This window comes from Pantherophis guttatus, chromosome 4, assembly GCF_059756535.1.
Source record: "Pantherophis guttatus breed Tessera chromosome 4, ASM5975653v1, whole genome shotgun sequence".
Lineage (NCBI taxonomy): Eukaryota > Metazoa > Chordata > Lepidosauria > Squamata > Colubridae > Pantherophis > Pantherophis guttatus.
This window is the reverse complement of record NC_142066.1, coordinates 61,251,271-61,278,012: the sequence shown is the minus strand read 5'-3', so window position 1 is coordinate 61,278,012 and position 26,742 is coordinate 61,251,271. Positions and strand designations below refer to the sequence as shown.

The following is a 26,742-nucleotide window of genomic DNA, read 5'->3' as shown; positions in this document are numbered from 1 at the left end:
ATAACTATCCATTAAATAGATGATGAAAAAAGTAATGGAAATCACCCAGACAATTTAAAAACAACCTGAAAGTCAGAAGCTTTCTAGAAAAATACTTTAGAGTTGACATTTATTTGCTGACTATATGAAAGAGCCATTATAGACAGAGACTGCATTCTGCAGAAAGCATAACCTTATTTCCCTGAGGAAAAGACCTGACTATTAAATAAGCTCAACAAAAAAATAAATTAAAAAATAAAAAATGCTGTATAATGCCCAACTTCCCTTTCCTATCAACAGAGTTGCCAGCTCCAGCTGAAATCATCCTGGAGATGCTTTTTTCCCAAATATTATTTATTTATTATATTATACACCACCTATCTCACTCTTTGGGGTGCCTTTAGGCAGCTAATAAACGAATAAACATAAGTTCAATGTTAATATTTATTAATATTAAGTGAATTAAGAGCTCCTGATTAAAACTTATAAAATAAGGAAACCCTTTTGTATATATTGATTCTTCATCTGCCCTCACTCTGTCAACTTCTATGTATGTTGCAGAAAAATATATAAGCACTGGTTTTTTTATCTCCCTTCCAGCAAGAACAAATCAAATCCTTCCCAAAACTAAAAACCTCAGGTTGGAAAACAAAACTGGATAGAGATAAGGAAAAAGTAGGTAGCAAAGGGGAATACTTGTTTACACATTACAGAAACAAGTTAGAATTCAGCAGGCAAATAGACTTGATTTATGCAAATTTAGGTTTGGAATGGGATAACTCATCACAGGCCAACTCATTGCAGGACAATTCAACATTTTGATTTAATTGTTTAAAATAATTAAAACATTGTTTTAATTTTTGTCATTCACATTTCATTTTGTTCCTTCTTTTGCATCCTTTAATAATTCTATCCCACTATTTTTTTTCAATATTAGTGTAACTTCTGTCCTGTGGCGAGTTGTCCCATGGCAAGTTGGCTGTGGCGAGTTATCCTAGACTTGAAGGGAACAGTTAACACCTCAGAGAAACCTGTTGTAAAGATCTGCCACGGTAATGTAAAAAAGCTCTCTTGAAGGGACAAGGACTGGGGCTTCTAAATGTGAAGGCTCTTCAAAACCTCAGTCCTGGATATCCAACTCATTTGACCATGGAAACAGGTTATCTGAGAAACTCATATTTGAAACCACTGAAACAAGCAACAATGTCCTCTACAAAAGAATATACATGTAATTTTATTGAGAATTTCCAGTTTTGACAAAAGGCTAATTTATCCTCAGATCAAATGTTTACAACTGAGCAGAAATTTGTACTTAGGATGAGGGCTGAAGACAAAACAGGCAGACACACAATCTCTTGCTGTGGTCTTAGAGGATTCTTAGGCCCCATCAACAATAGCTAATTTACATAAAAACATAAAACATCATAAAACCTGCAACATGGTATAATAGTTCAGCAACCATTAATATACCACTCCAGATAGAATCATATCCCAGATTGCCCTCTAGTTCATTTTTAGCTTCTTCCAGAAGGCAGTCAAATTTGAAGTTTGCATGTGTTTCAGGGGAGCTGTACTGCTACTGAAAAGCATTTATATTTGAGTTTTGGTCTTCTTCCTCTCTTAAAAAATGGAGAACCACCAGCAGTTCTCAGCGAAATTGAATTGGTTGAACCAACTCTACTGTAAGAATCCTGAAAGTATGCCATATGCCATAAAAAAAATTAAAGGTAAAAACCAGCACTTTAAATGTACCTGAAAGCCTACTGGTAACCAGTCCAGATTCACAACACAAGCATAATGTTCTTTCACTCTAGTGAGCAATAGCTAACATATAAGCTACAACAGTACTTTAAGCTAGATGTAACATCTGCTTTAAAGGCAGCCCAAAGTAGGTACTGCAGTAGTTCAAGTAATGATGATGATGGCATGAGTCACTGTATTATTTTCTTCTCCTAGGTAGAGGTACAATTAATGAACTAGCTAGAACTGGATAAAGGCCTCTTGGCTATTGCCATCTGCTGTTCCTACAGAGCTGTAAGTCCAGGATAAAACCCAAATCATAGACTTGCTCCTTCAATAGTGCTTCCCCTCAACAGATACCATTAGCACAAGTTATAGTGAGTTATGAAATTAGCCTTGAGGAAGAGGAGGAAGAACTGCAGCCAAGACAAGTCAGATAAATCTCAGCTCAAAGCAGGAATGGAATTTGAGAATCTCAGACTCACTACCATCTGTGTAGTCAAAACTAGAGCAGATTTTACACACTAAATATACTAATTCCCATAGTCCGCTGAAAGCTCTTGATGTTGATTCTTCCCCAAAAGGCAAGAATCCCTCTAAACATGATCACTTTACAGCCACCTACTGCAGGAATAAGAGAGAAGTAAAATAAGACAATGTGAAAAGAAACGCTGCTCTTTTGATAGTTGTGGGAGTGTTAGGAGGTATTTATAAAATGAGCATATCCTGTTCTTTCTCATTATCCTTTAATTGATTAGCATATGTACAACTCACAACTAGCCTCACAATAAACCTGTGTAAACTGACAATTCAACTTGAAAGTTTGGATACAGGCATGTATGTTTTGCCCTAAGAGTATACCGAATTAAAAAATGAATTCTGCCTTTTTATCCTGTGCCAAGTGTTGCCAACCTGATTTATATAGCACCTGCAAGTGGAAGTGAAGGAAAAACAAGCTTGGTATTTCTGATGGCATATTAGTTTGAGGTACTGGATTCATCTGATTTATGATGGCAAAATGTTTTAGAGCAAGCTTTGCAACCCTTGTTGTAAAAAGGGGATAAGTACAAAACTACTAATATCCTGGGATGAGTTCTAGGGATTGTCTGGTCAGTAAACATACTTACACTGTAAATAGTCCAGATTCTGCACTTTCCTTCCTCCTGTTACCCGTATTTTTCTTTCCTTCAACTGCATAAAACCAAACCAATAAACTATAACCCCCACAGGAATTTATATTCTAAGAATTTAAATTATCAACCTATTCAGTATTCAGTGTGATAATCCCTGAAAAAAAAACTTCACAAAAAGAAAAAAGCAAGTATCAGATCCATTAAAAGAACACATTCAAGGTTTCAGTACTATAGATCCAGGTTTAGTGTCAGTTCTGATGTAAGGATCACTTTGCTATCATTAGGAATATACCATTATATGTAAATGCTTAGACACCCCTGGTCATTTTGTACATTTTAATGAATTGAAAAATGAACAGAAGCTCTTAAAACCTTTGAATGGTAAAAAGGCGAATGAGACCTTCCTGCAAATCTGACTCCATGTGTATTTATAGAAAGCCTAATATTTCTGAGAAAGGCTCTGTAAAAGTGTGTGTGTGTGCGTGAATTCTACAGTGTTTCCCCAAAAATAAGACCCTTATTTATTTTTTTTGAACCCTGGAATAAGCGCTTGGCCTTATTGCCATGAGTTCAAAAGCCCGATTGGGCTTATTATCAGGGAAACAATAAAACAAATATTAGCTATCTATGGGAAGCATTTGGAATTTCCATTTCTGAGAAGTGCTTCGAATACTGAGAGGGTGAACCAACTTTTGCACCTATTACATTTTGCATCTATCATATTCATTGTTCTTTTATTATGAATTTGCAAGCTGCACATTAAAAAGCTTCCAAAGGTATAGAAAGATGTCATGTTTAATTCTACATTATGTGGAACTTGCACCATCTTTTATGCAATTAGGAATTTGACCAGGAGTGCCTAAATTTTTGCATACAACTGTACCTTGCTTTAAAACAATGTATTTGATCAGATCATTGCTCTGACAATATACAGAATATTTGAGTAATTCCCTAGTGGATAGTTCAGCAAAAAATTGAATCTCTCATGGAAGAGGCTTGAAGATAAGTTACAGCTTGCTACTCTTATGTGGAGTCAAATATTCTATGCACGTTCCAGGCAACACAGGTGTTTGTTCCTAAGGGAAAGAGAGGTCTGTATAGCTAGATCTTACTATTTCAGCTATACGCTTGCTGACTCATCCTTATTATGCTAAACTTTGCTCGTCTATCACATTACTGGATTCTTCTTGCACCTTAAGAGCGTGAAATGGAATTTACGGTTGCACTCATTTCATTCAGCAGTATCATAAGAATTAATTGGGGGTAGAAATAAAGCATTGAGTGATATCATAGACTGATCCTTATGAAGAGCTGCAGAATTCACTAAATTGGAACCTCAGAGCTTTGAGTTACCTGATCAAAGTTTTTCTGGTCCTTTAATGCCCAATCAGATTATGAGAAGGATTTCTCTCACACCTAGCATACTCATCTGTATCTTCATTTAAAGATACACTCTAGTATTACTCCTTTTGATGTCTCTAGAACCTGTAATTACTTACCTGCATTGGATAAATCAGATTTTCCACACCAAGAAAAATTTTATTCATCTCTCTAGCATGTTCTTCCTTGGCCTGCAATGATGAAATGTTGGAAGGCTATAGCTCTATAAGCTTTAAGTATTCAAATTCATAATACAAAATTTTAGCTGAGAACTGAATGCAATGCACTGGATCTGCAAAGGTAGTGCTCTTCAACTACAGTTCAGGAAAAGTTAACAAAGAGTATGGAACAGCATGACGGAGGGGGCCAATAGTAGAGAGATACATGTTTTATTTAAGAAAACACACTCTGGCACTATTCATTACTAACCAACACTATCAATTCACACATAAAGATTGCAATATATGTATCTGAGGCTTTGCTCCTCTCCCCTTATGATGAAATTCTGTTTCTTGTGATTTCTGGATCATCCTAACACAGAGGGAGACAATCATTTTTTTTTCTTTCTGTTTCTGTGGAAGGCCACATTCCTTTAGAAGTAATCAGTCTAGGGCTGCATCACATGCTGAGATGAACAGAGCTAAAGCAACTGAGCAAATTACATTGAGCTTATTCTTTCTGGAATCCCCCCCTTTCACCCTTTTCCTTATTCCAATGTATTCTCTCTTTTCCCCCTTACAAAGAAGACACAGATCAAGGATGCATTGCTTTTGCTAGAGAAATAAACTGATCGATTGTAAAAGGCTTTCAATGTCAAGCTTCATGAAATGAGACCAGGAATTGCAAGCAGTTTACTCCTGCTTAAGCCCATTCTGAATGATCAATATTCATTCAGCTTGGAAGCCAACTGGGTTTCAATGTATACTACAAAAGAACTATGAGGATGCCTTCAAGCTTCACCCAGGAGACAGAAAAAGTAAATACCACCATAAAGATATGGGGCAAAATATTAGCCTCAGGAACAAGATCTGAAAAGGGGCTTATTTCATGCCCCATCATCATTATTGATAAAGCTCAGAGCTATTATAGAGATTCTTCATTTTACCCCATAACTTTCTAAAATATCAGAGAACAAATTTGGGAATAAATTTAGGACTCAAAATTATACCTCCTTTTCACTAACAAGGTTGAGATAAGAATAATAAAGGACAAAAATCAAATGAATACAGACAGAAATCTTGGTTATCAATGCACTGGTATCTATGAAGATGATTAAAGATAGATTCAAAGTTCCTGTTACTTTTAATTTGTTGGCATAATAGAAGTTGTACATAGGTTCAATGTAGCAAGGAAATATAAACAATCCAACAAAGCAGCTGATACAAGGAAACAAAAGCAGGGAAGGCTGCTCTCAGGAGCAGGTAGTGAGGGCAGTTGTTATGTGAATTTTTACCTGGGTAAGGTATGGCTTGTCCAGCTACAAATGACAGTGATGCAGAGGCATCTACAATGAGTTCAGGGCAATGAACCTTTGCCCTTGGGAGATGGCAGAGAAAAGATCTCTTTAAAACAAGCAGGGAAAGCAGCCAACAAACTTCATTCATCCTGCCACTGTTGCTGTTGTCTATTTTTTTAACAAATCTAACACCACTAACAAGACTACGGCACTAGATGGATATAAAGATAAATAGTAAATCTGAAAAGAAACTGCAGCATCCCAGATAGATAGCATCCCCTTTCTGTTTTCATGAAAACCAGAACGAGAAAAATGAAAGAAGCCAACAGGACTTATTCAGACCTAGCAGGACACCTAGGACACTTTGGGCATTCCTGAAAGCAAGGCAAGAAACAAGTGCTAGGCTCATTTAATTAGAGTAGTAAAGAAAAAAGGATTAAGATGAAATATACTTGAGGTCCTCCGTGCTTAATCATTCATGCTGAAATTAGGCAGACCAATTTTGCTAAACTGTCTAACAGGTTTGCCTTGCCCCAAGAAAAAAGTGTGAGAATGCCCACTGCACTCAGATGCTGTGCTAGAATTCCTTGTTAGGCAAGAGTAGATTTACTTTCTCATAAATTTCTGGAAGATTATATATATGCGTGTGTGCGTGTGTATGTGTGTGTGTGTGTGTGGATTCAGAATGATATAATAAAAGTAATGGAAGAAGTACGTGTATAAAGGAGAAATTTACAATGGCATTAGAACTTGCATGATTGGACAAGTTAGATAAGGGCAAATCATGTTGAGATGAAAAACTGAGTTTCAGTGGGAAGACTGAAGTGAAACTTATGACCAGAAACATCAGCTCTGAGTAGAACTCGACAATGCTTTTGGCAGGGACAACCTACCTAAGGAAAGAGTTTGTCAGGTATGCTAGACTTGGATCATTTAGGGCTTCTGATCTCGGGATCCTTGCCTAGAACAGCTTGGCAAATCTCCCATTCCTACCAATATAGGAGGAGAAGCTCTGTTCTATCCTTCTATATCTCAAAGACATGGTAGGAAAAGGGAGAAATTTAAAAATCCAATAAAAAAACCAACCAGAAAAGGACTAGGAGAGAGTTTCTTTAGATGTTTAACTAAAAGTATGGTGAGGACTGTTTCCAGCCAGCTTCCCCATCTTGATAGTCACATAAACTGAGGCAAAGACTGTTTTGAGCCTACTGAAGAGTTCATAAGTTCAGAATGCAGCCAGATCAGTAGAGGGTCTCTGCATTGCTGCTCCGGGGTCGCTTGATCTTCTCAATATTCTTTAGAATCATGTCATGCAGAGTCACCTGGAAGGAGAGAATCTGGTTGTTAGTTTTTTTCTCCTGACTTTGGCAACTGCATTTGTTTAGTCATGAGTATCATATTTCTCTCCAGAGAAAGTCAGAAAGGTTGTTGCCCAACAACTTAACATTCTATACTTCAATAAATGCAAGATTGTTTGGAAACTATTGAGTTAAAATTAAACCAATTTCATGGAGTCATGGGTTTCCCACAAACGTTTCTAAGATACTATTAATTGAATAGATTATTTTTTTCACAAAATTATAAAAAATACAGTGGTTGAGAGATTGAGAACCATAAGAGTGATTCAAATAGGCTTGCATTTGAAGTATTGACCTGAATTATGAATGCTGTTGTGCTTGAAAACATAAATTGCCACATCTATGATATCTACCAAGAGTGTAATACCACAAGACTGAAGCTTAAATAGAAAAAGAGTACCTTCAATTAATCAAAATGTTATAGTAACATAGCCTTTCCTAGTTCCATATTTAACAAAAGTTATCAGATTTCAACTCCCAAAATTTTCAGCCAGTATTGTTATTTGCCATTCTCTTCTCCATTTCCCAATATTTTTGATAAATGAAAAGCATTTCTTTGGCAGACACTAATGTTCCAGACAAGAATCCTAAAGAACAGTCCTGCCATCAGCTACAATTTGGAAATTTTATTCCAGTAGATCTGGAGGGCATACCAATCCAACAACATGGAAGTACCTTCCATGTTGGAAGTGTCTCTCCTGTCTATCATAATGAGCAATCTTCATAGTGTTTGTCACCTTTGCTTTCATCACTCTAACACATCACAAAAACTATGATGAGAACAAGTTGTCAAAAGACCTGTCAGGTTTACAAATGAGAAATTTGGAATTGCATATCCATTAGCTACTCCTATAGTACAGTATATGGAAGAAATACTGAAGTGAACACAACACAATGGTATAAATTAGCTGCATGGCCTATGATTAAATATGTTTTTTCTTTCAATTGTTAAAAAAGTATTAGCTGCTATTGACCAGTGCTAATGACTTTATGTCACTTGCCCACAGTTTAAGTGAAAGCTTCTAAACTCCTGGATGTAACTGTGCCACATGAAGAAAGATCGGTTGTGGCTTCCGGTTTGGCTTCCGTGGCTGTCAGATGGTCTCTTGGGACCGCCAGCCCCGTCGCCCGTAAAGAGCCGCCTTCAGAGCTGAAAGGCGGCTCGAAAAATTCCATTTCCATAAGGAAATGTGAGATAGAGCAGGCGAGGGCAGGTAGAGCCCTCTGTGAAGTCCCCAGAGTTTTTGTTTTACTCTTGGGGACGAAGCAGGATGAGGCTCCCTATTTTCTTCGCCGCTGCTCCGGGCTTCGGGAGAACTCTGCTCTTTGCAGAGCCAGGTGACGGGACCAAGCCTTTCAATGAGAATTAACAGATTGTTTAATCAAAGAGGATGAGATCTGGACTTTGGACCCTAAATCGCAAGTATTTTTAATGATTTTATAAGCGATCTTAAAAGTGAAGGAAAAAAAAAGTTTAAAATGGCGACCGCTGAGGCTTGAGAAGAAGAGAGCTGAAAGCGAAAGTCCTTCCGTCTGAATAGTTTAACAAGCTACAAAGTAGCAGAATAAATAGTGCTGGCTACAATTGAGAAGAAAATTTTCTATTTTGTGTTTCTTTCTTCTTGGAGATTTGATATTGACTTTGTTTGGAGAGAAGTCCTTTTTCTTTAAAAAGAGTTTGTCTGTGTGGCAGGATGGCGTCAAAACTAACAAAGCCAGACAAACAAGCAGCGGGGGGGGGGGGGGGTAAAGTAACTAATTTACTTTACAGATAAAGGAATAAGAAATGGTATTGTGCAAAAATCCTTTAATTCTACTCTAGAACTGAATGGAAGAAAGATTTGGATATATAAAGAGTTGCCGCTCAAGATGTTAAAAGATAAAAAGAAATTTGGATTTTTGGTTACTGAGCTAAAGAAACAAAACATCTCATTCAGGTGGGACGTTCCAGTTGGAATAATATTGAGATATCAAGGAGAAAGATATCAGCTAAATACTGTTGAAAAAGCGGAAGAATTTTACTACAAGGTTCTCAAAAAGCAAAATCAACAAGAGATAGAAATTCAAGATAAGCAGAAGGAGGTGGAAGTAATGGAAAAACAACAAGTTACAGAGGTCTTTGTAGACGAGCCGCTTCTAGATTCTCCTTCAGAGGTCTCAGCTGGACTATTTATAAATACAAGAGAGGCGGCTTTGGATTCTAATGTGATGACTTATCAAGTTACAGACCAGCATGGAAATCAATCAGTTGATATACAACTCATAGAAAGGAAACCAGAATGGAGATTTAAGCCACAAAAGCAAAATCAACAAGATCAAGTTATAGATCAGCATGGAAACCAAACAGTTGATATACAACTTATAGAAAGGAAACCAGGATGGAGATCTAAGCCACAAAAAGTCAAGAAAAGAAGCAGGTCCTACAAAAATAAAAACTTTTAGACTAAACAACAGTGTAATTCCAGTTATCTAAGAGATGATTGAATACATGAAAATATAGCTGAGGCAAAGTATTGGTTTATATTATCTTGAGGAGAATGACAGACCTCTGCAGTGCTGTACTTTTGGGATGTGAAAATGGCCTTAAACTGAGTGGATTGGAACTATCTATTTTGGATTCTTTGATAAATGTATTACGTTTATGCTGAGCTACAAGGCAAGAGAGTTATGGGATTGGGGCACGCAGAAGATCTGGTTGTTACCCTATTATGGTGGTTGGAATTAATAATTTAGATGAAAGATATTACAATAGACACTATATGGAATACAAATATAAAGTTACTCGGGTGGTTTTTTTATATATGAAGATATTTACTATTGATGGGGGCAGATGCTAATTGAAGGAATTGAAGATACCGAACATACTGTTGGAATTAGGATGTGATGTTACCCTAACATGGGTAATGGAATTAACAATCTAGCTGAAAGACATTACAGAAAATATCATATGGATTACAAACTTAAAGTTATTTGAGGATTTTATTTATATAAGGGAATATCTCTTAGTGGTGTGGGCAGAAGAATAAAGATATTAAAAATATTATGTATGGTAGTCCTGTAGGAAAGTGGGTGGAGACAGGTTAGCTTATTGTATTTGAAAAACTTTTTCAATAAAAAAAGATTTAAAAAATAAGAAAGATCGGTTGTGCTAATGTATTATCAATGCTATACAAGCAGTAATGGCTGTCAGTTGGCTTAAGAATGCAATTCAAGATAATAATCAGGCCCTAAGTAATGTAGGACTTTTTAGATAATAATCATTATAATAATGATTATTATCTAAAAAGTCCTATATTACTTAGGGCCTGATTACCTAAAAGACTAATTCCTGCTCATCAGTTAAGATCCAGCAGAATGAATGTGTTCCAGGTCCCCTCTATTAAATCTTGCCATTTTATGGGATCTAGGAAGTGTACCTTCTCTGTTGTACCCCAACCATGCTGGAATCGCATCCCTCAGACATGAGCATGGCACCCTTTCTTCTAGGATTCTGGAAAAGTTTGAAAAACTGGCTTTGCTGCCAAGGGGCTGATGGGTTGCTGTTGTTATTTGTTTAATGGCCCATTTTGTTTTGTGGATTTTATTAGAACATTTAATATCTTTTAACTGTTTTTTTTTCATGTTTTTTTTTAAATTTTGTACATTATCCAGACTCCACTGGGATTGGGTGGCCAATAAATTTAAATATATATATGAAAACATTAATAGCAATAAGCACTTAAGCATTTCAAAGGCCTTATTTGAGAAAAATGTAGTTAAGTTTCACATGATTGATGATTTCATTAATAAACTAGAGTTAGTATTTAGGTTTACTTGGGTTCTGTATGTGTACACTCTTTAGCTTTTTGAAAACAATTTCAATATTTCTTTTACTGAGAAAGAAAAGGAAAGGTTTCTGTTAGAAAGTTCTCTTTACGTGTTGTACTCAGCTATTAAGGAGTTCAAAAAAGGAAGTGAGCACATTTCCAATATTTCTCAGCAGAATTTGTATGCTCTCAATTAGGTTGCTTCAGGAGACTTTACACATTTTAATTCATTTTAGATTTGAAGCAATTTTAACTCATTGTGGTTTTCTCAATATAATATAAAAACATGTAAAATGTCCAAATAAACCAGGGATTTTTTTAAAAAAAAATTGTAGAAGTAGCATAGCTAATTGATCATGTTTTTATCATTATGCCCTGGTTCAGAAACTATGTTATGCCAGTTTGTTTAAATATGGTTTGTGGAAGAAGCCATAATAGCCTAGGGTTACATAACACAGTCTGGTTTGAAGTAGGTTTAGAATGTTATGTGAGCCCAGTCTGTAAATTCTATATATTATGTGAATAGAGTAATATTTCACATTTTTATGTCCCTCCCCACCACCAGCAAAAAAGCATAGGATGTGTTTAAAATAGGTGATCTAATTATTAACTAAGTAAGCAAAAATATCAATTATTCTATCCTTATTTTTCATTACATTCTTCAAAGAAGCTACTCAGACTGATCAATGCTAGATATGAATAGAAATTAAATCAGCATCACTTAAACACTTGTCTGGTATGTGCAAATCCAAACAGATTGGAAAGTTTCACATGTTATCAGAGGGTGATTCCTAAAATAAGCAGTGGGACTGTTCTACAATCAAGAAGCTTGCACAATTATATGGCGCCACGAAGCCAATTACATGGGGACTGTGCTTAAAGATCTGCTTATGTTTCTCTAACAGAACACAGCACATAACACAGAAATGAGTTTTACTTCTTGTTTGTCTGTTTCTTGTTTTGTTAAGATATCCAGAGGTTTGTTTTATCTGTTAACCAGCATATATTTTACTGTATCTCTCGAGATTTCTATGGTTTAGACAATATTAATTATTATTCTCAGATGGACAGCAATCACAACTGCATATACAGTTGCATTATAGACTAAAAAGTATTTCTTTTTTCCACTAATAATTTCAATCTCTTTCTCAAGACTTCCAGTATCTATGCAATTTGTTATTCACTAGCTTGCCTATATAAGCATTATTCCTTAGAAAGGAGATATCACCATATTTCTTTCAACAAGAAGTTAATTGATAATTGCAATTAACAAATGATACATCTAAATAAATAATCTAAGACAACAGCACAAAACTACAGTACTCAACATACTATTTATTTGCAAGTTCCAATACTCCTCACTTGACTATGGCAGCTAGGAGTTCTAGGAGTTGAATTCAGCAACACATGGAGGTCAAAAAAGCCTTATCTACTTTTGTGACAGGAAACTCTTAATTCATTAGGAAAAGGGATATTATCTTCCAACTTGGAAAGAAACAACATTAACTTACGTATTGATTTCTGAGCTCTGAAATGATGAGCCGGAGACTGATGTATTCTTTTTCATCCATTTCAGTCACTGTGCGGCGATAATCTTCCTACAGAGACAGTTATTAAATCAGAACCATTTAATCCAGGGCTGTCAAATTCGCTGCCTGCAGGCGGATTCATCATGTGCTGGCCATGCCCACTTTAGCAAAAGGGGGAAAAGTTGCAACACATCATATGACAACGCTGTGACAACCGAGTTTGACACCCCTGATGTAGTCCCTACCATGCAATCAGCAAGAGTGAAAAATTTTTAGGATCTTTCCAGTACTACTGGAAGCTGTAGTGCAGATTTCCCATCTCTGCACTAAGACAACTTGTAGCTAAGGAGTTTCATTCCGTCTCTCAGATTTAACAGTACAAAAATCTGTCATCTTAGGGTTTTCATAAACAGAACACCAACCATTTCTGGAATATTATTAATTAAATTCTAATTAGAAAACTAGTCTTATGTGAAACCTCCAGAATGGCAATCTGAAGCAAGGATGTGCAGTTAAGGTAGGACTGGGTAACTTTTTTCAATTGGGGAAGTGGGAGGAGTTTTTTTTTTTTTTTTTGTCCATTGACAAGGGCTACAAGTTAAGAAAGTTAATCACCATGTTTTAAAATAGTATTTTACCCATACTTTTACCCTAAATCTCCAGAAATTATAGTCAGTTATCCAGCAATACAATTGTTTCTAGGGGTTTCTAGGGACTGCCCACTTTTTATCTAATATAGATCTAGGCATTTGATTCAAATTATTATTTCCAAGGAGAACACGCTCTAGAAACTTTTCAATTATTTCTAATCCATCCAATAGTCCTAAATCTAATTCAGTAGTTGATTTAATATTTCCACTTAATACTTACCACATGAGGATATTTTGCTATTTTAGAAACCAACTTTGCTCTTGTGATGTAGTATCTGAAATAAAAGGGGGAAAGTGGTACAATGGATGGTGTAAGTGACACAACAATATATACTCTGGAGAGTTATCCCATCTGGCAAAAAACTTGAAATGCTTTGCAAGGAGATACTCACCTAGAGATCTGATCTAAATATGAAGCTGCCTCACTCTCTACAGTTCGGAGCTCTGCTACAGTCTCTTCCTGCAAAGAAAGAAGCCAGCAAGAAAATATTAAGAGAAGACTTCATACTGAGGACAATTGTAACTGGATATACCCAGACAGTTTTTATAGGTAGAATACAGGACCTTGTTTAGCAACAGTAATTGGGGCTTGCAGCTCTGTTAATTGAAATGGTTGCTAAATAGGAAATGAAGTGCAGGTAATCCTTTTTTTATATATATATATTTATTTTTTATTTTTAAATTTGATTTATATGCCGCCCTTCTCCGGAGACTCAGGGCCGCTTACAATGCGTTAAGCAATAGCCTTCATACTTTTGTATATTTTATACAAAGTCAGCTTATTGCCCCCACAAACTGGGTCCTCATTTCACCTACCTTAGAAAGGATGGAAGGCTGAGTCAACCTTGAGCCTTGGAGAAATTCGAACCAGCAGAAATTGCAGGCAGCTGTGTTAATGACAGGGTACACTAAACCACTGTACTATCAAGGCTCTTGATTTACAACCATTCACTTAGTGAAGATTCAAAGTTACAGCAGCAGTGAAAAAAGTGACTTATGACCATTTTTCACACTTACAACTGTTGCAGCATCCTCAGTCATATGATCAAAATTCAGGGGCTTGGCAATTGGCCTGTACTTATGACAGTTGCAGTGTCCTGGGGGGGGGGGTGTGTCACGTGATCACCTTGACAACGTTCTAACAAGCAAAGTCAATGAGGAAGCCAGACTGACTTAACAACCATGTTATTAATTGATCAACTGCAGTGATTCATTTAACAATTGTGGCAAGAAAGGTCATAAAATGGGACAAAACTCACTTAACTGTTTCGCTTAGCAACAACAATTTTGGCCTCAATTTTGCTTATAGGTCAATGATTACCTGTAATTGGGATTGCTTTCTTTTCTTTTTCCCAATCACTGCTGGCTCAAAGCTGAAAAGACCAATCAGTTTCATACCCTAGCCTTTTGTTTGCTTCCTAACCACTCTTCTATCCTTTGGAATGTTTATCTAGAAAGCAGGCACATAATGGGAAATAAACATTGAAAGCAATGCATTGGTGCCAGGGCTGGAAGCCATGAGAATACTATGCAAACAGCCTGGTATATTGCCCATTATGTGTCTGCTAACTTTCTTATAATCCCTTCCTTTCCAATTTCTCTAGGGAAACCAGGCAATTTTGCTAGGTAATTTCCTATGCCTGACCCATTTTTGCCTTTCATGGAGTGGAGAGATTGGAGATGAATGGATTACAAGAAAATAGGTAGAAACACGATAGGGTGTTTGCACAGCATGCTCGTGGATCCCAGCCTCAAACTAGTACCATCACATTCCTTTTGTATATATTCCCCATTCTGTACCTGCTTACTCTCTTGCAATTCCTTCCTCTCTAATCTATCCCTGCTCTACAAGGGCTGAATAAAAGAAAATCAGCAGTTCAGATACAGGACAATGTGTACTGATTATAATAGTGGTCACATGATTGAGGAACACCACAAATATCATTGATGTGGTCATTGGACATATTTTTTTCAGCATTATCATAATTTTAAATGGTCTCTGAATGAGGTAGTTGATAAGCAAGGACTACGTGTGATCATAGCATTATACTTATGAATTCTAACTTCCAATTTAAGTAACCTGAGTCAAATGAAATAAAAATAATCAAAATGCAGAAGAGGAGTATAAAACTCTAGTACAGTAACAGAATAACAGAATTGGAAGCAATCTTGGATGTCTTCTAGTCCAACTCCCTGCTCAGGCAGGAGACCCTGTACCATTTCAGACAAAAGCAGCCATATCAGGGAAAACACTTCCTACAAGTCAGTCAAGTTCTAAATAATGATTTGTTCTTCCTCCATTAAGAGAAGGTTCCATCCATAGTACTTTATCCATAGGTATAATTCCCAGAGTTATCTCAATACTCAATTTACCTGAATAGAAACACCAAAGTTGTTTCCATCTTCTATCCTGGGAATCAGCAGTTGTACCCACATTTTGACCTGAAGAACAAAACAACATGTTAAAGAAATGCTATCCTTCTGGATAGTCTGCAAATGCTTTGCTAGCTGAGCTCTGCATGAAACATTTGCTTAACTGAGAGGCCATTTTTTTTCCAGAATAGTCATAAAAAGTAATAACAAACATTTGGACCTTAGACCCTTATGATCAATTCTAATATTGGGTTAACACTGACTGATGAACTATAGCCTTTCAGACACAGGAGTACAATCATGACTGACTGCATCAGTCCTTCACCCAATCAAAAATTGATACTCATAATAATTGTCTACACAGAAAGTATCTTTGTACAGCACAGCAGCAGCCAATTATATCCAAATTTCTCTACCATCTGCAATATATGGAACTGATTATTTGACAGATGACATATAATTTTAAAAAATAAAACAGAGTACAAGCAGTCCTTGACTTACAACCACAATTGAGGCCAATTTTTTTGCTGCTAAGCACGACAGTTGTTAAGTGAATCATTGCCGTTGTTAAAATAGTAACAGAGTTGTTAGGTAAATCTGTCTTCCCCATTAACTTTGCTTGTCAGGTTTCAAAAGATGATCTTGTGCACTGCAACCATCATAAATATATGCCAATTATCAAATATTTGAATTTGGTCACATAATAATGGGAAATGCTGCAACTTTTAGTCACGTGATCATGGGAAATGCTGAACCCAATCATGTGGAAAATGGTGGTAAGTTACTTTTTTCCATGGCATTGTAATGTCACTAAATGATTGGTTGTAAATCGAAGATTACTTGTAACAAATTTTGCCTTAATAGAATACCTCTGCAAAAGGTATCCCAGAGGTGCAGAGAATATTTATTGAATTTGTAAACTGCAATTTCAGAAAAGCATTTGATTTTATCTCTCCTCTCTTAAAAGCAGCATGTCTAATATTTGTCTTGTAAAACAGAATCTCATAAGGCAAAAAAAGACAAACCAATGCTTACTGTATTGCACTTCTCAATCAGCAGCCGAATCTCTGGTTTTACTTTCTCAATGATGTCCACCAGTTGCTGGTTGCTCTTCAGCATACCATTAGGCATGACAAATACTTTGGTACCTAGTGCCATGGAAAGAGACTAGTTGTAGGTCCTGCCAGTTCCTGCCCTCAAAGACTGAAGGAGAGGTGGTGGTGGGCAAATGGGCAATATGATTGTGTGTACATGATGGGAAATAGGGTGGGGGGAATGACAGGTGATGGAGAACAGAGAAGCCCAGAACCAGGTTTGTACCAGAGGCACCAAGACCATGCACCCTGGGAAAGGAATGTGAATTGCCCACAACATCTCAGTTCTCATAACATCTTGGCGAGTTCTGATTGGTGAAGCATGGTGACAAGGATCAGGGGAGAAGGGAAACTTTTCTATATCTTTTTCATGTGGAAAACCTTAGAACTAGACTGACTTTACTGAAACCAATTTCCTTAATAAAAAAACCTTTTGCTTCAACCTAATGGACCTAGTTGAGGCATTCTGACACTAGTTACTTATTCCAGGGAAGCAAGCTACCCCAATTTCTCATGGAAATTCTTTTTTCCCCATTCCACTTTTAATCCAATTTTTAAACTCCATAGTGCAAGTGATGTTGATCTTCTGATTGAGGTTATGGTAATAAGTAATCAACTTCCATTCTTTGGACTACATCCAATTCTGGGATCCTACTCTGTTCAAATTTTTAAGAGAAAAATTTCAGAGAATCATTTCAAATTCCAAAGAGCTAATCAAATATTAAGGAGCCAGCTTTAACATGTAGTCGGAATGCAAAAGAAATATACATAACATTTGTGGATTTTTGTTACCATATCTATGTTTTCGGATTCTGGACAGTTTTACATACTTTGTGTTCTCGGTGATTTCCTCAGTTAGGACAAATTTCCAAAAACAAATTTGGTAGCCAATAATTAACTAACACAAAATCTACCTTGGAAGGTCTCTTCACAGTCTTCCAATTTTCGCTTTTTCATATTGGACTAAAAAAAGCAGAGAGGAAATATTATATACGTACTCTTCCTTAAGAGTAGCCTCAGGAAACAGATGCTATAAAGCAGATACTTGCTTCAAAAGTCGGAAAGCTTTGTTCTCTCTCCAGTTTATCAGCAACTATAATTAATATAATTATGTTGTTTTAATCAATCTTTAAATGTTACAAACAAAGACAGACCAACCTTACCCCATCCAGTCCATCGTGACTGTTTGTCAGCAGAATTGGATCCGGAACAGGAAGGTTCATATCTGAGTGGATTTGTGTGAGATCATGAATGTTCAGAATGGGATCCTAGGGCAGAATATCCAAAAGAGTGAGGTATTTATGCTCAGAAACAGTATCCAATGCGGTATTAAAAGCTAATAACTGGCAGACTATTATTTGATAATGTATCATTCTTGAAATAAAGGTATCATTCTCAAAATAAAGGAAATAAAATTCTTACCTTAAGGAACCCATCAAGTTCTAAAAGCTTCTTTGGAAAAAAATTTGCCACTAGATCCTCAGCCTGAAAAAGAAAGACCACTACCTATGATGCATGAATTATTAATACAACTGCTGATTCCACAAAAGGAAAGCTAAGGCCAAGCCTTGGTATGGATTAGGAGAAAACACCAAATAGATAAACTCCTTGAAAGCTGAGCTACTTCTAAAGGTACATTACAAAGTCCTATAATTTTCTGAAGTCAGTCACTAAACTATAGGGAAAGTCTCTTTTATGAGAATCAGAAGCAAATTTAACTGTCTGAAACCATATTAGTTTTCCAATATTTGAGGGGCTGCCACAAAGAAGAGGGAATCAAACTATTCTCCAAAGCTCTGCTCTGCTCTTTGCAAGCAGAAATCAGGCACTTACTTCACTTGTGATTCTCTCCCTGAAAGAGTCTACCTGCAAAAAAGAAAAGGTGCATCTTAGTACAGCATATCTGAATTAAGTGCAACATCCCAAGCACTTTATCTTTGCTCACCTGCATAAATTACAATTGTCCTCAGATACAAACTCTTGCAAATCTACTTGCAAATGATCTTTTTGAATCGTTACAGAATATAAGTCGTATCTAATAAAACAATTAGATACGAGAAAACCAACATATAATTTAGAAGAGTATTAGATTAAAATAATTTTTAATGATTTTCTATACATTAGGGCCTAGCATCTTCTCAAAATTTCAGTTTTTGGAACCATATACATGTAAGTCCTCAACTTACAACCACAACTGAGACCTGAATTGCTGTTGCTAAGCAAGGGGGTTGTTAAATGAAGCATGGCTGATTTTACTTTTTGCCACCATTGTTAAGTGAATCACTGCAATTGTTAAGATAGTAACACGGTTGTTAGGTGAATCTGGCTTTCCAATTTAACTACTTGTTAAGCAAATCACTAGTCATTCAATGAATCATATAGTCATTAAGCAAATCCAGCTTCCCTCGTTGATTTTGCTTATCAGAAGCTGACTGAGATGATCATAAATGGCAAAAAGTGATTCTAGAATGCTGTACCCATCATAAATATGAGCCAGTTTGCCAATCACCTGAATTTGGTCATGTGAATATGAGACTATTGCAACAGTCATGTGAGCAGTGGTCCTAAATGACTTTTTTCAGTACTGTTGTAACATCAATCAGTCATTTAGTGAATGAGTGTAAGTTGAGGACTACATGTATCACTTTTCCTTCCTACTTAGTTTGATTTTTGTACCATTGCTGTTATGCTTGCTTTTATCTCCTATTTTTACAAAAAAATTAATTTTTATGCCAAGCGGTGTGGTGGCCTAGAGGTCAAGATGCTTGGCTCCCATTTGGAAGGTTGAGAGTTTAATCCCAGGCAATGACAGACAGTTCCATAAGGGCACAAAGAGAAAATATCTGCTGTGAACTCCATGTAGGCATCAGGAAGATCACCCAACCAGCTCCGTTCAGTCACTCCAACAACCCTGAATTAAAGGATTACAAAGTTGTAAAAAGAAAAAAAAATCAATTTTTTATGTTGCCCAACTTCTCTCCAAGATGGATTTTAAAATCAGTCTGTAGAAAATAGTACTTAAATATTCACAAATCTGTAGTTTGTGAGATATTTGTTACCAACATTATTCTTTCAGGAAGAGAACCATTTTTTTTTGCTCTTCTCTTTATTTGTTCTGCTTGAGCTAATGATAGTATTCTCCAATATTTCAAAAATTCATTAGTTTCTACCTAAACTAGTATTCAAATTATCGTTCTTCCATGTTGAAAATATTTTTACTGATATTTATCTTCTTGCACGTTGCCATGCTTATTATTATTCTCAACTTTTCTCCTTAATTTTCAATTAGGTTGATTACTTATTCCCTTTTTTCCAATGTGATTTGCTTTTGTTTTGCATTAAATTTTAATGACTGACTTTTCAGCCCCAAATCCTAGAAAGACTAACCCAAATATCATCACATTGACCTGAGTGGCTATACTGACATGTACAGAACTGAAACATACTCTTCTATCATGTCTTGATTTATCTTCATTTGATTTGAGTTCTTTTGAACTTTTCCCAATTCAAAAGTCTATCTTTTCATTTAAGCTGCAATATATTCTTCTATCACATATTGTGTCTTATCCCTCAAAATTTCTTTCAACAGATGTCACCAAGGTCTCCTACTTTTACAATTATTATTAGAACTTCCCTTCTTAATACTATATTTGATTTTTCTTAATCTGTTCCTAGATTTATATTTTGTTAACGTTAACTTCTTTTAGTTTCTGCTAACTTGTACAGTTCCCATCTTTCCCCTTTTATTTAAGAACAGCAGCAAGAACAAGCAGAACCTCAAATGAAGATGTCAATAAATTTTATTTACCATTATCCTAGTATTCAGACCTCCTTCACTTTTGTCGATTTTGTTATGCTGCAGCCTGATTCTATAGTTATTGAAATTGTTTTTTCTCATTAATCTACACTCAGTAGCCCATAATGACAAAGTGAAAACAGCTTTAGAAATATTTGTAAATTTATTAAAAAGAAAAAACTGAAATATCATATTAACGTTAAGTATTCAGACTCTTTGCAACAACACGTGAAATTTAGTTCAGGCGCCTCCCATTTCTTTTGATCATTGTTGACATGATTCTACACCTTGATTGGAGTCCACCTGTGGTAAATTAAATTGATTGGATATGATTTGGAAAGACACACACCTCTCTATAGAAGGCCTCACAGCTGACAATGCATACTGCAGCAGAGCAAAAGCCATGAGGTCAAAGGAACTGCCTTCAGAGCTGAGACAGGATTATTTCTGCTGCATTGAAGATTCCTAACAGCACAATGGCCTCCATAATTCTCAACTGAAAGAAGTTTGGCACAACCAGGACTCTTCCAGGAGCTGGTCACCTGATCAAACTGAGCAATCGGGGGAGAAAGCCTTAGTAAGAGAGGTGACCAAGAACCCAATGGTCACTTTGACTGAGCTTCTGTGGGAGATGGGACACAGTTCCAGAAAGACAACTATCATTGCAGCTCTCCACCAATCTGGGCTTTTATGACAGAGTGGCTAGACCGAAGCTTCTCCTCAGTGCAAAGCACATGAAAGCCAGCTTGGAGTTTGCAAAAAAGCACCTGAAGGACTCAGACTGTGAAGAACAAGATTTTCTGGTCTTGTAGTCAGAATTCTTTAACTGGTGGGGTCCCATAAATAATTGAAAAATATAGTGTGATATATAGATGATGCAGTAGAACTTGCTTCTTACTGTACTTATTTATATTAAAAAAATTGGAATTGCATTTTATAATGTCAAAATTAATTTTAATTTTATTGCTGAATAGAAATAAACAATATTAATATTCTTCAAAATGTATTAAAATAATACTAAATACTTAAATTTCATTTTATTAATGTGATGGGGTATCACCTTAATAAAATTACTATGGTAGAACAAAAGTAAAAACTATGGACTTTAATGAAATTGTAGCATTCTTAATGTATTTTTTAAAGTTACTTTAAACATTTTTTTAAAAAAAATCTGGTTTGAGTTCATCTTTAATACACTTCTGGCAATAAGGCTCATTACATTCTATTAGTCTTATTTTTGAGCAATTTTTAGGATTGAATTATAAACAAAATTTTAAAAACTGCATTCATAATTAACATTACATTTATATATCTTTCTTAAAATATAAATCCAAAACCACTGGTCAAATTGATTCGGCCTAAAGTCTGCTGTCTTATTACAGCCACTAAAAGGAATCCATTTTACTTTATGCAAATTTTTCACCCATTGAATCACTCAAATGGTGAGAAAGGTGATGTATAAATTAAATAGGATTTTGAAGCATAAAGTTATATATAGTTCTCAGAATACAATTACTATTGTGTGCAAGTCTTTTATACATATCAGGATTTACCTTTGAAATATATACAACTACGACTACTGCATTTTTATTTTCTTTTGCAATTATTCACAATAACAAAATGTAATTTTGCTTACTTACTAATCTGCATACTAGACATACTGAAGATTACTATTTTAAATGTAATTTAAACTAATCCTATTTAATACTATAAGACTTAGTGGAATACATGTAACAATGTCGATATCAAATGGAACTACCACTTTACCCAGTAACTTTAAAAAAAAAAACTTTATATGTGCAATATTGAAATAGTAGTAAATTACCTCATACAGCCTTTATAGAATAAAAACCTACAGAACGTTTGTTAAAATCAAAAATATTGCTATAAAGCTACACATCTAGCCATTGCAAGTAGCATGATGGCTGAATAATTTAATACTCTTGAATTATGTTCCTAGATTATATAAATTGGTGTGCTTTTCAAGGTAAATAAATTTCCCATCCAGGAAATGTGTGAAACATACGGTTTTCGTGGAATTCAATAACCTGGCTAGATAAAAAAAAAATATTATATTCTAACGCAAACATCTTGTTTTCATTGCCATGGGAAGCTGTTAAGGGTTACCGCTTCGCGGGTTTTGACTCCCACGATTAGAATAAACAGCAGCCTGACGTGGGTTTATTGGGCTAACAACCTGGCTAACTAGAGGAATGTTCGGTTCATAAGCAGACTGGCTGACGAATGAAAAAGCCCAGTGACGCCGTACCAGTAAAGCTCCCAACGGCAGATCACTTAATCCAAACATGTGGCGTTCAACGGATCTGTGGCTTGTCGCTGTACAAAAACGATCATACTCTGATTACGCTCCACTGGCAAAAACAGTCGCCGTGGCGGAAGCCTGTCTGGATTGACCTTCTGTAGCACTCTGCACATGCCTAAAAGCACGCCCGTGGCGGGCTTATTAGAATTTTCCCCTTCTCCTCCCGTACCTTGATCTTAACTTCTGGGTCCACCTTGAGCAGAGAGGCCATAGCGGGGCGGGGAAGCCAATTTTCCAAGCCAGATCTGTTTCCTTTTATCCCGCGCGCGCGACCACCTGAAAAACCACCGGCTTCGTTACCGCCGGACGTGAGAACATAACGCCTCGCCACCGCCCTTTCTTGGCCAATCACAGAACGCGATTTTAGCCAACGTGATTGTTCCTTGTGCCTTCGTCGGACAGGCCTTATCCGGTGCTGTGCACATGCGCTGAAGAAACAACTTCCGGTTGGTGTGGGTGGAGCTCGGTAGTAATAAGTGAAGTGACTGACGTGGAGCCAATCAGCGTAGAAGTAGGAAGTTGAGGATGGTTCGCGTTTGAAGTGACTTTTTTCCGGCAATTTACAGGTTATCTTCCGCTGTGTAAAAATCCTAGGTATTATTTCCTTTTGTAGCCGTCTGTTCTTTAGTATCTTTTGCCCCTAAGAGATGGCCTACCTTCCATGGTTCTCTTTTTCATTATTGTACTGCCTTTAAACTGAAGTATTTTTGCGTTATTGGATCTGGCTGCGTTACTGTGGCCAGTAGATGGCAGCAAAGAGCCGATTCGCAGCCCCAACATTGTAGTGAAGCCAGTTCGCGGGCTTCCTCTCTGCTGTGAATATGGGGGTGGTCGTAACAGTAACATGTATCATGTGCGTTTCCCATTCGTGCAAGGAGGACATCGCCGACTTTGCATCTCTGCAAATAGCTTTCTCAGTCCAGAACAAGCCCCCTCTCTGATGCCACGGAAAGCGAGAAGGCGGTCCCGTTTCTCCGCCTCCTACGGGCGTCAGCAAAGAGTGCGATTTCTCCGGAAGAGAAAACTTTCTGCGAAGCCGTTTTGAGAGACGGCGGGGTTGCTTGGGAAAAAGCACTTTCAGAGGAAGAGAAAGTCAACCGTGTGTTGTTGGGAGGGAAAGGTGGCCTGGCGGTGATTTTTTTTACCGATCAATTTCCTTCGCTCCCGGGGGAAACTTTAAATACGTATCGATTGGGTATCCCGCCTATCGTTAGGGAATCTGGTTATGGCCACTTAACAAGCACATTAGTTCGTTGTTGGGCGTGAGGTAGGTAAGAACGATGGAGAGACTTAGATGGAATCAAGGTAGATTCCAACAAAGATCATTGGAATTTACCCTTTTGTATTCCTAGCCATAATTTGGCTACCAGCTTCAGTCTAAACTGGATCAGAAGAAGGAAACTAAAGCTTTGTTTTTTATAGGTAGTAAATGTCAGGACACTGCAGTAGAACAGATGGTGCATTCATAGTACCTCAAAGATAAGCAAGCAAGCAAGCAAACAAACAAACAAATAATGAATAAATAAATAGAAATGGAGAGCAAGAATGATGAACACGAGCCTTGGTACTACAGTGGTTTAAAGCACCCTGTTATTAACACAGCTGCCTGCAATTTACTGCTGGTTCGAATCTCTCCAAGGCTCAAGGTTGACTCAGCCTTCCATCCTTTCTAAGGTAGGTTAAATGAGGACCCAGTTTGTGGGGGCAATAAGCTGACTTTGTATAAATATACAAAAGTATGAAGGCTATTGCTTAACGCACTGTAAGCCGCCCTGAGTCTCCGGAGAAGGGCGGCATATAAATCAAATTTAAAAAAAAAAAAAAAAAAAGATAAATATGTGTATCGTTCCATAAAATGGAGTTGCACTACCAAAATCATGTTAAGGATTGAACTGATACTGGTACCTGACTAATTTTTGTTATCAACCCTAGTTTGGACAGTTCCTGTTTCCCCAAATATACTTAGTATCAGAACCTAGCTGATTTCCTTGGGAGTTACTCCTGAAATGGTGGTGATTAAACCATATGTTATTACTTGGATTGATTCAATATGTGTCATCAAGTTGGTGCTGAGCCATAGGCATAGAGTTAAGGTCTATGCATAGATAGGATATATAGATTAATGTTCCCCATGATAATGCCAGAGGAGATGGATGATCACTGTAATGATAATGGCAGAACGATCCAATTCATGCTGCATGAGAGAAGGTACGTAGTACAGTAGTAACCACTCCTGAATGTTTACAATAGAACTACATAGATAGAAAACACAAACTGGATAGCAATTGTAAAATATTAATTTATACCAACCTACAAAGTATTAGAAACATTGTATTGACTATCTTTCTACTTTCCAGATATGGATGTATATAAGTCACCTGCTTGTACCATGCAGGTCAGCTTTGTTTGCCAGCGTTGTAGCCAGCCCCTTAAATTGGACACATCTTTCAACGTTCTTGACAAAGTCACCATCCAGGAATTGACAGGTAAAAAAATATGCATAAAGCCAATGCAATCATAAATTCCATATTGTGAATGCATACACTTGTCAATTGCTGAGAAAATTCAAGGGAAGTAGAATGTAAGGTTGTTGGAAACATTCAATAATACAGTATTGTTATGAAGGATTTCGGAAGAACTTAATCTGAGGCAGTTCTCAAATCTGAACTCTGTTTCAGAATGTCCTTGGAATTGGGAAGCAAAAGCTCAGAGGGAAAATATTATTGACAGATATAGTAATCTTTCTGCTGAGTTTTAGCATTATATGCAAATATTTTTATTTTTTTCTTTGGTAATTGTTTATCTTTTGTGTAGCTCCTCTGCTTACCACTGTTCCAACAAAATTGAGTGATGCACAGGAAGAAGAAACCCCTTTGACTGAGGTAAAGTTAGCATATGATTCTAAATTAAAAGTAATGCATATTAGAAGTTAAACACCAGTCATTATTTGTTGTTGTTAGTTGTGAAGTCATGTCCGACCCATTGCGACCCCATGGACAATGTTCCTCCAGGCCTTCCTGTCCTCCACCATCCTCTAGAGCAGCGGTTCTCAACCTGGGGGTCAAACTGCCATTTCACAGGGGTCGCCAAAGCCCTCTCTCACCCCCCCCCACGCCTTCACTCACCCTCTGCCTCTGTTGGTTCGCCGTTAGCTTACCCCACCCACTCCCAATCTATTGCTGCCTCCGGAATCCCAGCTGATGGCTAGAGGGAAAAAAACTTTAAATTCTTGCCCTGGGGCTTCAAAGAGCCACCCTACAGCTGATCAGTGTTAAAAGAAAACAAATGAATAGACCGGTGCCTGCAAAAATAGAAAAAAACAGCTTCAGCATAGGTTAATTACCATAAGTTGATTTGATCAGCCTCCGGACTCTCAGCTGATTTGCTCTCAGCTGTTTTGCGGAGGGCTCTGTTGCTAGCTAGCTGCAAAGAGGTAAATTCCTGGAGCAGATTTTTTTCCCCCTAGCTATGCTGAAAAAGCGAAATTGAAAGTAAAGCAGGGTCTTTGCTGCAACATGGCAAAATGAGGCAGAGAGATTTCTTTTTCCTCACCAAAAAAGATAGGTGCAAAACTGCAAACAATGGGAAATTTAGGGCAAATGAGGAAGTTCAAGATTTTAAAACACAAAAGAAAAAAAGCTCTATTTAACTAGGGAATTGTAATAATTGAGATACTATTAATTGTATATTGTGTTGAAAGCAGAAATGGTTAAGTTGTGGTTTGGAGGAATATATGGGGAAATTATTTGGTTTATTATTATTGGTAAATATAATTAATTGATTTGTAAGAAATTGGATTGCATGGAAATAATTGGAATATTCATGTTCATATTGATTAATATACAAAAAAGATAGTTATATAACTAATTGATTTATATTAAAATGTTGAATTTGTATTAAACAATTGTATTACATAATTACATAATTAACCAATGTGAGGATGGATATAAAAATAGATGACAATGCGAAGGGGTATAATATAGAATAGAAAGGAAAAATTGAATTTGATTAAGATTAGAGATGAGGATGAAGGGTAATATTGGTTTTTTAAAAAAATAGATGAGGAATAAATATGGTAAAAAGGAAATATAGAAATTGTAAATTTAATTGAAATGACTAAACACT

General features: G+C 36.6%; 2 protein-coding genes across 7 annotated transcripts in view; one reads left to right on the top strand and one right to left on the bottom strand.

Moving 5' to 3' along the window:
• Positions 1–4,605: 4,605 nt before the first annotated feature.
• On the bottom strand, positions 4,606–23,057 carry PSME3 (proteasome activator subunit 3). Its single transcript, XM_034416207.3, has 11 exons — positions 22,787–23,057; positions 18,332–18,364; positions 17,921–17,983; positions 17,662–17,766; positions 17,413–17,461; positions 16,440–16,552; positions 15,405–15,473; positions 13,424–13,491; positions 13,252–13,306; positions 12,364–12,450; positions 4,606–7,010 (listed from the first exon to the last, which is right to left on the bottom strand). The coding sequence occupies exons 1-11, from the start codon at positions 22,826–22,828 to the stop codon at positions 6,930–6,932; spliced, it is 765 nt and encodes a 254-aa protein (XP_034272098.1). The 5' UTR covers positions 22,829–23,057; the 3' UTR covers positions 4,606–6,929.
• BECN1 (beclin 1) overlaps positions 23,029–26,742 on the top strand; it is a 14,594-nt gene continuing 10,880 nt past the window's right edge. Inside the window, exons 1-3 of one of the 6 annotated variants that reach the window (XM_034416202.2) lie at positions 23,029–23,211; positions 24,975–25,103; positions 25,432–25,499. In XM_034416202.2, coding sequence (XP_034272093.1) covers positions 24,977–25,103; positions 25,432–25,499 — 195 coding nt within the window. In that variant the 5' untranslated portion in view covers positions 23,029–23,211; positions 24,975–24,976. The other 5 variants (XM_034416204.3, XM_034416203.2, XM_034416201.3 and 2 more) reach the window with 5 other exon arrangements.

What these genes read in the sequence shown, in the direction of transcription:
- PSME3 (XM_034416207.3), bottom strand. Translation starts at nt 22,828, where the DNA reads ATGGCCTCTCTGCTCAAGGTGGACCCAGAAGTTAAGATCAAG. An exon ending in GTCACGATGGACTGGATGGG is followed by an intron (nt 17,462 to 17,661) that starts GTAAGGTTGGTC and finishes TGCTTTTTTTAG; the next exon opens with TCCAATATGAAAAAGCGAAA. An exon ending in CAGAGCTCAGAAATCAATAC is followed by an intron (nt 7,011 to 12,363) that starts GTAAGTTAATGT and finishes CTCTCCTTCCAG; the next exon opens with GTGACTCTGCATGACATGAT.